At 33.8% G+C, this 14513-nt stretch overlaps 1 protein-coding gene across 4 annotated transcripts; it reads left to right on the top strand.

Annotated features, from left to right (window-relative positions):
- Window positions 1–9190: 9190 nt before the first annotated feature.
- On the top strand, window positions 9191–12265 carry LOC122280693. Of its 4 annotated transcripts, none has more exons than XR_006230002.1 (5): window positions 9191–10465; window positions 10590–11177; window positions 11349–11539; window positions 11635–11709; window positions 11805–12265. XR_006230002.1 is itself a non-coding variant. In XM_043091675.1 (5 exons), exons 1-2 carry the CDS (start codon window positions 9683–9685, stop codon window positions 10802–10804), a joined length of 987 nt encoding a protein of 328 aa, XP_042947609.1. In that variant the 5' UTR covers window positions 9200–9682; the 3' UTR covers window positions 10805–11177; window positions 11349–11539; window positions 11635–11709; window positions 11805–12265. The 4 variants fall into 4 exon arrangements, 3 of the variants coding, with proteins under 3 accessions (XP_042947609.1, XP_042947608.1, XP_042947607.1); XM_043091675.1 differs by having other exon boundaries at window positions 9200–10020; window positions 10156–11177; XM_043091674.1 differs by having other exon boundaries at window positions 9202–10848.
- Window positions 12266–14513: the final 2248 nt, after the last annotated feature.

The following is a 14513-nucleotide window of genomic DNA, read 5'->3' as shown; positions in this document are numbered from 1 at the left end:
TTTTTCTCTCCTTTTTCAGATCCGAATGCGAGGCCCTTCAAGTTCGGTTTCACCCTAATTTTTCCTTAGTAATTTCGTGGATCATGCTTGTGATTTATTTCCCTTGCATTTTCATTTGTTTTTTTTTTCCTCAAACCGTGCCTTGTTGTAACTCTTGATTTTGTGCTCTGTTCTTGGCCGAAAGACCGTGTGCCCTTACTCTAGTTTTCTTGGTTCCCATTTCACCTTTGTTTCCACTTTTCCTTCCTCAAATTTTAGTGCTTTTATTACCTCGTTTTCAGCCCAACTCGTGCCCTATTTTGTTCTGAAACTGTGGGTTTCATTTTATGCCCTTGACGATTTTTGCCTTGCTGTGAACCTCTCTCTTTCCAGCCATCATCTTCTAATTTTATTGTAGAAAATCAACCGGAGTTAGGGGTAAAATAGTCATTCATTTTCTCACATATAAAGGGTCAAATGGTAATTCTACTCTAAGATAGTACTTTTATGTTTCTAAGTTATTAATGATGAAGCTCTAACATTTGAAAATTCCTACTTTCAATTTTTCATATTTCATGCTTTCTCCATAACGTGACAATTACTATAAATTAGCTTCTAACTTACTGTTATAATACTATTTATGTATGTTGGTAGGGAAACTATTTTTTATGTATTTATGTTATCATATATGTCATACTCTGCCATGCAACCATATGTTTATCTATTACATATAATATTTTGTCACGCAATATTTATCTATTACACCTTAAATTTTGTCACTCAATGCTTATTTGTTACACATTATATTTTGTAATGTAATGTTTATTTATTACACGTTATGTCATGTCGTGTAATGTTATATATTACACGTTATGTTATGTCACAAAATGTTTATATATTTTACTTTGTGCCATGTCATGAAACTTTTGTCTATTTCATGTTGTGCCATGTCACAAAATGTTGGTCCCTTTCATATTATGTCATGTCATTCGTCTTACGTACGTGTCATATTATGTTATGTCAGGTCATTTGTCCTTTTATTTCATGTCACGTTTTGTCTCGAGTACAGTTTGTGTGTCTCAAAAACAGTATTTTTTAAATCTAGTCATATTACGTCCACGTGCAATCAGGTTATTGTTCATTTCATTATTATCAAATCATGATAACCCCATGAGACAAGACTACTCTATCTTGGCAACTTCATGAGACAAGGACATCATGGTAATCATATGAGACAATAATATAATTCAAGTTCAGTTCATGTTAAGTTTCATGTTTAGCTTCACATCACATTTATTTCAAGTTCAAGTTCATGTTATTCCACGTACAAGTTCATGTTATTTCAAGTTCAAATTCATGCTTAATTCACGTTCAATTTCATATCATGGCAAGCTTATTTATGATGATGTTATGCATTCATATTTTTACTGCCATACATACATATTTAAACAGTGACGCCCCCAAATCCCAAGTACGGACACGGAAAAATTGAGACGTCGAGATGATGACAACACGGGTCACCACCTTATCGCCAAGTGCCGAGTATGTGTACATGCAACAGGTATACAACAAAAACATGCAGCTGATAAACAGAGTCATATAACTAAGTACCAGAATTTTTTTTGTTTAATACAAACCCGTTCAAAACATACATAATAAAATATTACAAGCCACAAATATAGTTTCAAACCAAACTACAAAGCATAAACTCCAAATTAATACTCCGGCGGAGCCGCCTCCTCGGGCTCAGCCTCCTCCTCCTCCTCGATCTTTGCATCAAAATCTACGGTATCAAAATGGTGCCATAGGTAAGTAAGATCCAAATGCCATTAGATAAAAACATATTAAATTCAAACAATATGCATGAAAGAATGCAAATGCACATAACCCATAAAACCACATTTTTCCACTCACGCCAAAGACCCATTTTGGCCCAAAACATATCCTTTATCACGTGTCCTCGTCATTATCCCAGATAATGACCCAAAACAAGAAACTACCATTTTTTCAGAAAATGGATCACCGAGCCTCATACATAACCTCGCCATTTTCCTCAAAAATGGCCTGTAACCAAAATCCGAAAACCCGATCCAATTATTACATGCATCATGATCTCCCCTAAGGATCATCCGCACACATTGGCTCCTGTGCCACACTGCAGGTAACGACTACGCGTGTGACACTTAAACGAGCGATGCCCAGTACTTGCACCCGACGCGTACCTGGACCAGACCATCCTCTAGTCCCCGCCAGCCTAGGAACTACGGAGTCGACATGACAGCTTTACCGTATCGTGCAATCCGGTCGTCACCCAGCGACAACCCAGAATATGTCACTCAGTATTATCCACTCCCAAGTGACCAGAGGAACTCCACCGAGATAATACTTCATCCCGGGTTGGGGTCGTGATACACACGCACCCAAAGAAACCATTTACGCAAATAAAACCAGTTTTCTCAATTTAAATAAAATGCACATGAATGCATCATGCAATGCACACCTTAAGATACAAAACATCTAACCAATCACAATATCAACAAAACCAAACAACTTCATCCTCAATCCATCCGAACCCCGAACTCTTCGGACTCAGTCCAGAATCAACCAACCAGTCAAATAATTTATTGTAAGAGCAAAAATATATTTAAATCTAAAACAGTATTTGGAAAATACTTACAGCGCTATAAGGTATTTTTTGAAGGATCACAACGTTGCAAACGACGGAGAAAAAGCAACGTAACAGTGTATTTTACACTGTGGCCGTGGGTTGTAAAATACCCACTTTCAAACAGGGACAACATAAAACTAAAAATTGATAGGGAATGTCCTATAGATGTTTATGAAGCTAATAGAAGTGAGTTTTGGCCGTGGGTGGCGGTGGAAATGGCGGTGGAAGCGAAAAAGGAGCAAATCGGAGTTGAGCTCGTGGGAGCTGCTCCGGCAATAGATCGGGGCCGGAAATGGGTGGGTTAGGATGGCAAGAGGTAGCGGATGAAGTGGTGAAGAGGTGGTGGCCGGAGGTGGAGCGACAGAGCTAGAAATGGCCAAAAACGCCGTAGTTTAGATGGGCTCTAGGGGGCTAATGGCGGCATGGATGGAGGTGAGATTTGGTGGAGAGGTTCACCTGCCACGTCGCCGGCGAGCGGCGGGTCTGGGTTGCAGAGCTGAATGGCGACGGAGAGAGGGAGAGAAGTGTGTGCGCGCGCGGGAGGAAGGATGAAGAAGAAAGAAAAGAAGAAAAAAAGAAAAGAAGGAAAAGAAAAAGAAAAAGAAAAGAGAAAAAAAAACAAGAGAAAAGAAAAGATTAGGGAAAAGAAATTAGGTCCAATCCTCATCTCCGGAGTTCAAAAACTAAACCGACAAAAACAATTTTAAAAACCATAAAACAACTAAAATAAATTAAACACCACATCAAACTAAAATAAAACCAATTAAAATACAATAATTTAAAATAAAAGAACTAATATATTAATTAAATTAAAAAAACTCATTCAGTGAAAATACACGTAAAAACGGGGTATCACATACACCATTAGTTAAGTTTTTTGCTGACTTGTTGAGATTTGTACTCAAATTTGATCATGGTAGTCTCAACTATTATTCTTCTTGGAATGGTAGATCCTGTGTTAGGACCTGAAGAATCAACAAAATGTTGGAGCTATGACACCACCAATTGTTTTGAGGTGATTAAATGGTAAATAATCTCTTATATGATTTAATAATATCCGTAGATAATAGCTTTTACCTTCGAATGGGCTTGCTATAATGTTTTGGCCTACAACATTTTTTTTTTCCCGAGAAGTCCATATTTTATGTTGTTGGCCCCAAACAAAAAAAAAAAAAAATTCCACTAGAATAATTGATCATTTTGTTATTCTAATTTTGCTCTGAAAGTTTGGACAATTAAATTAGGACGATTTTGTATTTTTTGTTGTGCCCCAATCTATTCAAGATTTCTTCCCAACTTGGATTACATGTCATTGTCAAGAAAATATCATGTTTTCCATAACATTAGACTAAAGTCATCACTTTCATATATCTTTTTTGCATGTCTCTTGAACACCCAATAAAAGATGAAGGCAAGATAATGCACTTGTGAGTTTTGGAACCGCTAGTCTCCCCAAGTAAAATATTGTCAAGAATACTTTGATACACCTCATATCAAATTTCTTGTTATAAGAGTAATCAAACCTTAAAGTTTCAATCTTAATATAAATATCAACCATGAATTGTTGCAACAAAAGATCAGAGAATAGCAAAATAGACTTGATGTTTTCTTTGATTTGTAACTTTTGACAGTAATATTCATGGCATGAAACAATTGGGTTTTTTATTTTTTATTTTATTTTTATTTTTTAGCACTACAAAAAATGACTGGAAAAAGATTAGGTAGTTGTAGATTTAAGGCGTAAACATCAAAATGTCAGAATAGGAAAATTATTATGATCTTGTTGTTTTCTTCTAAGTAATTCTTTTGCTAAGATTGATTGTTGGGATAAATTGGTGTTGTTGTTTCAATATGTAATAATATGGTTCCTTTTTTTACACTTTGTATGCTCTAATGCCAACTAGTATCAGTGAAATGAAATAACAATGGATATTGAAGTGGATCATAATAACCAAAATAATACTAAACTATATGACTTTTGCCTATATGATTGAAAACCACAAAGTCCCGCCTTGTTAGCTGTTCTGAATCATCATTTTCAATCCAAATTACTGCCACTTGTGATGTTGTAGAAGCATTAAAAATACATTGATGTAATCTGGATCTGATCTAATATAGATCTCATGATTTTGTAAGTTGGGTAGATTACCAAGGGTCCGAAAGAAAATAGAATATGGATTAAGACGAAGGATAACCATGAGTTGAGCAGTAATCAATGAGTTCAATCTTTCCGAGTTAGTAGTACAGTTCTCTAATTCATGTTCATTATCATAAAAATATAGTTTTAAATAAGGACGTCCATCCAAAAGAACTAAATCGTTAAAGTAATGATAGATTTTTTCTTGAGCTCCAAAATATATAAATTTCTTTATTTCTTCTGTATAAATCTTTAAAATTTAACTCCAAATGATATAAAAGAAAATTCATCATTACATGTGCGGACATAGGTTAAAACTTTGGTAGTTTTAGCTGTGTTGAAAGTAAACAGATGATAAAGCTAATCAGGAACATTATTCGTAACTAAAAAATTTGTTCCATCAGCATAGCAAAAACCATTTGTCTATTTGTTTCATCAGAAAATCATTTTACTTCACAATATCTACAGCATGGCACAAATGACAAGGAATCTACCTCAAGTTGTAAAATTTGTAATATTTGCCTAAAGCTAGTGGATTGTTGATGCCGTTTACCTACGACACAAAACAAATATACACCAAATAATAGTGGCAAACTCTTAAAAGTGTATGAATACTTTAATTAAGCATATCATTGAAAATAGGTTATTAAAGGGTACAAACAAGATGAAAAGAAGCATGATTCAATTATATACTTGTTCTTTATCCCAACAAGTTACTGATGTACTTGTTTCAAAGTTGGGTTGGCTTGGAACGAGACAAGTAGCCTAATGAATAAAATGTCCACTATTTTGAATGAAAATAATATAAGAGTTCATGGAAAAGTATCACCAAAAAAAAAAAAAAGCATAAAGAATAAATCTGTTGAATTACAGGTTGATTAGATTTATCAGTACTTTCTATACGTGTATTTATATTGATCTAGGTGCCAAAGAATCTGTAAAATTATTCAACTTACGAAAATTTGTTTCCTTGATTATAGATGCATCCACTTGTTGATCTATTGCAGGAGAATTGACGTTTTGAGAACATTCAACTTATGTGGGGAGGACATCTCATTGGTGTCAATATCACCATAAAATATACATTATTTTAAAAAAAAAAAGACCTAATAGATCATAGTTCTCATTGTTGTTTATAAATTCTACATTATTGTCCGAGACATTTGCTTGGTCAACACAAAATAAAGAAGATTATTCCAGTTGAATACCATCAATTTTAGATACTTTTTGTTAAGCATATCTTTCTCTTCTTTTTCAATGGAGATCTCTCTTTTTTTTTTTTTCCTCTTCCAGCTAGCAAGGTGCTATACAATGTTTTGGTTAAAAGAAGCACTTAATATACAAGAATGTTATTTGATTTTATCTCCAAGAAAATTATGTTGATTTCTTAATATAAGCTTACCATTTTTCATTATGTTAGTGAAGAAAAAAATTCTTCCAACAATTGCATAGAATGGTAGAAAACTAGATCCAAAGGAACTAATGAGCAACATGATCAATGTGAAATTCGTATCTATGAGCTGATACAAAATGTTACAAACATATTCATAGATTCCTATGTCTAGCAAGACATAATGTCTAATTGTTTATAGTCATAATTAACATTGATTAAAAGACAAAGTCTACATAAGAAGAAAAAACAAGTGTATTCGATCAATGAGAACAAAGATACAAAATACAACTACATAGCATAACAACATAAAAATACACATGAAAGAAAGAATTTGAATACAAAAACATTATGTATTCATATTATATAAGGAAAATTAATTTTGAAGCAAAATAATAGAAACCATACGTGAGCATAATACAATAAGAAAGTTATAGATCTAAATCTATTGAAAATTTGCATCATAACATATCACTTAGAAAACAAAGAGAGGACACATAGATCCAGTGAATATAAAACTTACCAACATACATATATAACAAGCATGTATGTGTAATTCATTATATAAACATTCTAGAGAATGCTTAAATTTGTCCTTGTCCATATAATTACTTCAAAACAACACAATAATCATATGTCTTAATTAATTGTTAAGTGTAGCACCTGGAAGTATTGAATGATTTATACATTTCCGTCAAGGAATTGTTTTAATTTGGTGCTGCTAAATTCTATATTCTTTGCAACTAAATGTTCTATACATTTGAATTCTTGTCCATTACATGTAGCTGATTTAAAATCAATTACTGGCTGAATTTGGAAATTTATAGATTTATACATTACAAGTATACACACGACAAGATGTTTTTCAAGAAATATGATCATATGTTCAATCCTTTATAGTTTCTTTCGAGAATATACATTTTTTCATTACAAATAATAATTTAGATGTGTCCACTCCAAGTAGATTTTATCACAAACCAAACTAAAAGCACACATGGCTAGCAGAAGAATAAGCTTTCCAATTTTATTTTTTCAAGAAATATAAATAATTACTGTTTTCTTGTTTCTAATTTAATGTCAAAATTTGCTCTTGATATGAATACATTATACAAGAAATATGGCCTTTTCCCAAGGGAGAAATTCATGGTAAAACGTAGACTTTTTGTGGAAAAAATCCATTTCCCACAAAATCTTCATGTGGGAAGCTCGTGGCGAAAAACTCACCACAAAAAGTATTTTTGCCAATACCTATGTTTTCCCACGATACATCTTGTGGCAATAGCCGATGAAGCTCGTTGCAAAAGTACGTCCATTTTCGTTATGCTCATCTGAATAGGAGGAATTACCATGAGAGGTACTGGTAGGTATTAGTATTACCCAATGGAACATTTACGTAAAAAACCTTCTTCCAGCATAAAAAAAGCATTTGCTATGAATTCAAAAAAAAATTGTGAAAGCAAAAAAGGATGAGGCTGATTAAAAAATGAACACAAAAATTGTCTAATATAAGCTAAAAAATTATATACAAACCTACAAGATTCAAATTGACATTAATAACACTTACTAAAGAACAACTAAAATTATGCTAACATGTTTACAAAGAAAAGTCCTAATGAGAACCCTAGAGCAAGAAATATTGAGCAATCTCCATTTCTCCTACTAAGCAACTTCTGATTGATTCAACATTCGGTAATAAGCAAATCGGATTGATTTATTTATGGAGACATGAAATCGCCGCAAAATATCATTTTTTTTGCCGCAAAATTGCTTTTCCCACAAAGTCTTCCTTGTTGGACATGATCTAGTGGAAAAAGATATTTTTTTCCTAAGACAGTTTTCGTGTCATAAGATGGATTAAAAATTCTATGCCTATCTAAAATGGAATTAAGTGTTTTAGATAAATTTAGTCAATTCTTAGATGTGATTAGTTGATTGATTTTATTTCATAAGACTATATATACAACATATTTTAATCAGCTCCCGTATGAACATGTTAATAAATACTACCGAAATCTAAAAGAAGAAAGTACTAATCAGCTTTGTTTTTTGTTTGTAACTTTTATTTGAATTTATTCACATTGTACATTGTTAGAATCTAAAATGGAATTTAATGTGTTTTGTAAAAAAATTGAGTTCATTATATGTAACTAGTTTATTGATTTTATTTTTGAAATTAATAAAAGAAACTTTGGGTCAATCCAATCAAGCTCTATATTTGAATTTTTGTTTTCTAGCTACAAATAGAAATTTGAAAACAAGGCAAGAATATGTCATAACAAAAATTCAAAGGAATGAAACAAACTTTGGGTCAATGATCAGTCAATATTAAATCTACAGCCCTTTATATATATATATATAAAGTGAATACTACTTTCTACTATATTATTAACTTTACTGGTCATATGATGTATATCATTATATTATAATCCGTAGGGTGTAACCAATCCAGTTCAATTCGGTTTTATATAAATTTTGAGACTTAACTGGTATACACTGGTTTTGTATTTTCAAGAACTGATCCAGGACCATTTACCCTCCTAAACCAATACTTCCAGTTTAATTTATCGGTTTTGGTCTAGTTCATTCTGGTTTTTCAGTTTTAATCAAGTGCCAATGTTATAAAAAATATATAATTTTCTAATGTAAACTAATTAATTAAAGCAAAATGTAATTAATATACTAATATATATTAATATTACTAATGTATTACATATTTTTCAAAAAGAATATGTTGAGAATTTATTAGGCCATAAATGTAATTGATATATATATATTATATTAATAACATATGATCAAACAAATGTTCATTTTAAGATTAAAACTTTATGTTATAAATTGTAATATAAAATTATTTCATATATAATTATTATATTATCTATAAAAATTATACATAATGATAATATTTTATATAATATTAAAAATTAATTTATATATATTTTATAAATCGAATTAAATATATAAATCGATCCGATTCGATCCGGTCAAACCCTAAAAAGCCAAGAACCGAAATCGGTTTTTAAAATATAGAGTCGGTTCTTCAATTTCTCAGTTTAAATTTTCTACTCTACTATTACGCCACGTAAAGTCGCACAATTTGATGAAAAAACTTTTATTTTCGGCTTGTACTAATTACGTTTACCCTTTTGTTGTTCCAATATAATGCTTAAAATGGCCCAAAAAAGATATTTCGTAAATTTGGAGGCAGTTCCTTCTTTATTACATGTATAGATATTTGTTGTCTCTATTTTTTTTCTAAACACCTTAATGAATTCATTTATTTCGGTGTATTCATTTTGCAGAAAATCCATTTGGTGAAACTCACCGAGAAGTTTGGGCTTTGTGAGGTTTTCAATGAATGTCGATATATGCTGATGCTGTATTGTATTCAAATAGTCGTCTGAATCAATTAATGCCCCCACATTTTCCATTTTGAGCATTTCATACTGATTCTTGAGTGTAGCCCTAGCCATAAAGCCCTTATCACTGATTCTTCAATTGCAAGATTGATATGGTATCGAAAGCCTTTGCTTTGGTTAAATTATTATTTTCATCGCACCATTTGCTCTCATTTCCCGGGGAATCAGTTTCAAAACCTTTGCTGGTCTTCACGACTGCCACGTATTCGACGGAAAGTCCAACCCAAGTTGAAGTTGTAGACCACCCAAAAAACTCCATTGATGTTCTGAGGAAATGGGGTTGTAGTGATGATGATATATTGAAGATAATTGTCCGCCGCCCATATTTAGGCCAGGCCGACATTGCCAACCTACAATCAAAACTTAACATGCTCAGTGGCTTGGGTATTGGAGCTCATGATCTTGTGAAGATGATCAATTCTAGCCCCAGGTTTCTAAGTTTTCGAATAAATCGTTGCTTTGATGAGCGGCTTGAATTTTTTATGACATTGTTTGAGTCAAGGAAATTGCTTGCTAAAGCTATTGTTAGGGACCCTTCACTTTTAACGTATGACTTCAATAACAGGATCAAGCCTGCTTTTGCGCAGTATCAAGAGCTGGGTGTTAGTAGAAAGGACTTGATTCCTATGCTCCTTTCCCGGCCCACCATGATACCTCGAACTTCATTTGATGAAGAGAAAATGGAATATATTCGCAAAACTGGGATTTCCAAGGATTCCAAGATGTATAAATATGTTGTCACGATCATCAGCATCTCACGCCACGAAACAATACGTCAAAAGCTGGGAAATTTTGAAAAGTTTGGGTTTTCAGAAGATGAAATCTTCAATCTTTTTGGGAGATCCCCCCTTATGTTGACACTATCAGTTGATAAGGTACAGAGGAACATGACTTTCGTTCTGGGCACGATGAAGCTTCCTGCCAGTGTGGTCCTTCAGTATCCATTTCTATTGTACTCTAACTTGGAAACTGTTTTAAAGCCGCGAGTCCTTCTTGCAGGGAAGATAGATGACATGGGTCTTGATTCACAGATTAAGGGACCCACAATGCTTAGGGCACTGAGGATGACAGAGATGAGGTTCTTAAAGGTTTTTGTCAAGTGTCACCCAAAAGATGTTGCTGATGAATTGTTAGAGTTCTATAAATGCGCCAAAGGGATCAAGCGATTGGCAGAAGCCTCAAAGAAAAACATTGGCGTGGGATTCCCATTTTGAAGTTTTGTTCACCGGCTGCATTGTATTCAGCCGCTGGAATCCATGTTAGTATACTTTCCTGTCTCATTAGTTTTTTATAATACGAGAGCTTTTGACACACTGCAGCCTTCTCTCTGTGTGTGATTGCACCTGATGTGCAGACTTTGATTATCCCAGTTAAGGTATTCTTTAGGGCCGGTCTTGGTCTCTTTGTAGAACTCTGTTTGAACATACAGAACTTGACCCAATTGGCCCAATATAATTACCATTTTTTTTATAAGAATGCACTGCAAGTTGATTTTAGCTTTTATAGTTGATATTATTTACAGTTTTGGACAGTCGTAATGAATTTAAACAAATGTTTGTCATACATTTCATACAAGCTGGGAAGCAGGTAATTAACCGCTATGAATCTTCCTGTTTGAAGTCAAGTCATCTTAAATTGAAAGCAGTTTACTTATTTCTATTGATTTTTTTTTTTTTTTTCGTTTCTGTAAAAGAGATGAGAATAAAATATATATTTTTTTTCTGAGAAAAGCTCATAATTATTAATGTCGTGCATCAGGAAATATACAATTCATTAAGTACAATGGATTGAACATGTAATGGAGCATCCTCCATGTGTACACGAAAAGAAGATGAAGACAATGCTGAGGTTGCTAGAGAATGAGCTGCAACATTAGCCAACCCTTTTGGCATGAATAGAATGAGCTGAACGAAATTGTTTCAGCTTAGCATTGTCAATTAATTGTCCATGTGAGCATAAATTCAGATTAGGATCTTTCAAACCATTAATCACCTGTCGACAGTCAACTTCAAATATCACCTTACCAAGTCCTATTTCTTGGCAGAACTTCATAGTTTCCAACACACCAAAAGTTTCTGCAGCAACTGGTTCCAATTGGATCTTCAGAGGTTTTTCTAAAGTAGGCATAACCTTACCTTCAAAATCTCTGATTATAACTCTCGCACCAATTCTATTTGAAACTGACTGAAAGCCGCATCCCAATTTGATTTACAGTGAGCGATATCAGGTGGTAACCATCTGGTAACAGTTCTGGACATTGATTGGGACGACATTCTCATACGCTGGAGCGCTTTATACAGATCATAAGATTGTTGAGAGAATTAACTATTTCATTTGGATGTGAAATCTTGATAAGTGATGGTTAGTACGATAATAATGCCCGATCTACACCCCATGGCCCAGTTTTGGGGATTTGTTCTTTCTTACTGTGCACATCTTTTTATCCCATTCAGTTATTATTTGCCTCTGACTCTTTCTCGCCCTTTCCATGTTCTATCTTACGGTTCTGGATACACAGTCTGGCAGGTTAGTAACCCCAAAGGAGATGGTTGAATATCCTATTTTTAATCCTTGTCAAGTTTGATGAAACAACAGCTCTTATGGCATCATATTGGTAGGAACTCTTGGTCAATAAATATAAGTGAAACTTGATATTAAAAAGTTGTCTTTCTCCAGTTTTATCTATTCGATTGTGCTTTCTTATGTTCTATCTGTGGTTATTTTGGTGCAGAACTCATAATATAGTCATCATGAGGTGATATTGATGGAAAGAAAGCTTCCATTTAAAATTGTCAGCCAAAATTCAAAAACTTTACCTTATTAACTTCAACGAGGAAATGGTGCAGTAGATCTATCTTACAGTCTCCCATGATAAGTGTTCTGCTGCTTGGCTTGGTATATATCAAGAATGTAGCTAGATAAAAATATGACAAAAAAATACAGCTATTCACGACTTCTTTAGACCAAGAGTGTCTTTAGTTTTGGTGGTCTTTTGGTGATATTTTTGGGAAAGAGACGAAATAATGGCATCTTCCTAAATGGGTCATCCTTTGTAGCTTAAGAAAATTGGCTTTGCAAGAGAAAGGGATTGAAACTGTAGATCCATGTCTTCTCTGAAAAATTAGTAGTTCTAATCTAACACAACACCTAGAGGGGTGTTGAATATGTGTTTTTCAATTTTACTAGACTATTTAAAAAGCTTGTAAGTCAATCAATCAATCAGTGAAACAAATAACATTAAAATAATCCATACATCAATTTCGTAATGAAGTGGAAATTTATTGGAAGAATATTTTCAAAATTTAAAACTACTGTGTGTAAGTCGCCGCCTAAAATCCACTATAGAAATTGGGTTTGTTACAACCAATTTAGAAACATTCACAGGACCCTTGTAGTAGTTAAATTTAGCTTGTAACACCACAAACGATCCACAATCTCTACACGCATGCAGCTCCGGACCTTTGGCTTTTCTATAGGTTCACTATGAGAACTATCTCGATCTCTGCATCAACGGTACCCCCAAAATTCCTTCCAGCCAACGAAAATTCACACTAATGAATTCAGCAGCACTTGACCTTAAGTGACCTCAACCATAGTAGGATGGAGATCTAACTTTTAGAGGAAAATGAACTATGCAAAGTGGAATTTCTCTCTCTCTCTCTCTCTCTCTCTCTCTCTCTCTCTCTCTCAAGAACTCCTAATTCACTCTCTCTGCTTCGTATGTGCTCCCCACCTAGAAAAGTGAAAAGACTTTCTATTTATAGCAAGTTTGGAGCAAGACGCTGAAGCCTAGTCAAAGTCAAATTTCTGGACATTTGCTTGAGCACGTGTTGCTTGAGGTGTTGAGCGAACATTGTGTTCAAGCATTGCTTGAGCCATGAGTCGAGCACACATTGAGTGAACTTTCTGTCTGGGCTTCAACTTGAGCGACATGTCTATCTGGTATCGAGCAAACTTTCTGTTTTAGCTTCATTCGAGTGGTTAGTCGTCCGAGTGTAGATCAGGCTCTCTGTCTGAGCTCCTTCGCTCGAGCAACTAGTCGAGCGCATGTCGAGCGAACTTTCTTTTAGGCATTTGCTTGAGTCACTGATGAGCAAATGTGGAGCTTATGCCAATTCCTTGTGTTTTTCTTAGTTTTCTTCAACCAATCATCACTAAAAAGGTTACAATACAATTTAACTCAATTTATCACATGAATATGCCAATATACTAATTTTACATTAACAATCTCTCCCTTTGCCATTTCTATGACAAGACCTCTAACATATACATGTTCCTAAAAGATCCCCAACACATGATTTCCAAGTACAAGTACAGTCTCTAAGAAAGCTTCATGTGCTAAGTAAATTTTCTGCAATCACTTAGCAAATAGGTAAACGCACCAAAAGCATAAACATAAAAGAAACATTCATACTTGTTCAACTAGTGTTTGCTAACAAATCAAGAATTAAGAAATCAAGCACAAACATAACATGCACATTCTACTTCAAAGATCATCATCTTTAAAATAAGTAAACACATCAGACATTGTGTTTAAGCAAGAAATACATAAAAAATTGTATTATCCCAAAAACATTGTATTCCCCTTGGTTACATGCTACTCCCCCTAAATATATGTTATTCCCCCATCTATGCCAATCCCCTTACATATATGTCACTTCGCATTTTTGTCCAGAATTGGCAAAGGGCTCTACAAGTCAAGGTCAAGATCATCATCATCATCTGTGCGAGTCGTGGGGTGGAGAGATTGAATGCTCTAATACCAATTGAAAAATCAGTGGTCTCCTAATCTAACACAATGCCTAGAAAGGGGGGGGGGGGTGAATGAAGTGGAAAATAATATATTAATCAATGAAAAAATTCATAGAAAAATAATCATCATAAAAATTTGGTATTGAAGTGGAAACTCATTTGAATAACATC

The sequence above is a fragment of the Carya illinoinensis genome, chromosome 11 (genome assembly GCF_018687715.1).
Source record: "Carya illinoinensis cultivar Pawnee chromosome 11, C.illinoinensisPawnee_v1, whole genome shotgun sequence".
Lineage (NCBI taxonomy): Eukaryota > Viridiplantae > Streptophyta > Magnoliopsida > Fagales > Juglandaceae > Carya > Carya illinoinensis.
Note: the sequence above shows the minus strand (reverse complement) of the source record. Positions and strands in the feature narration are given on the sequence as shown.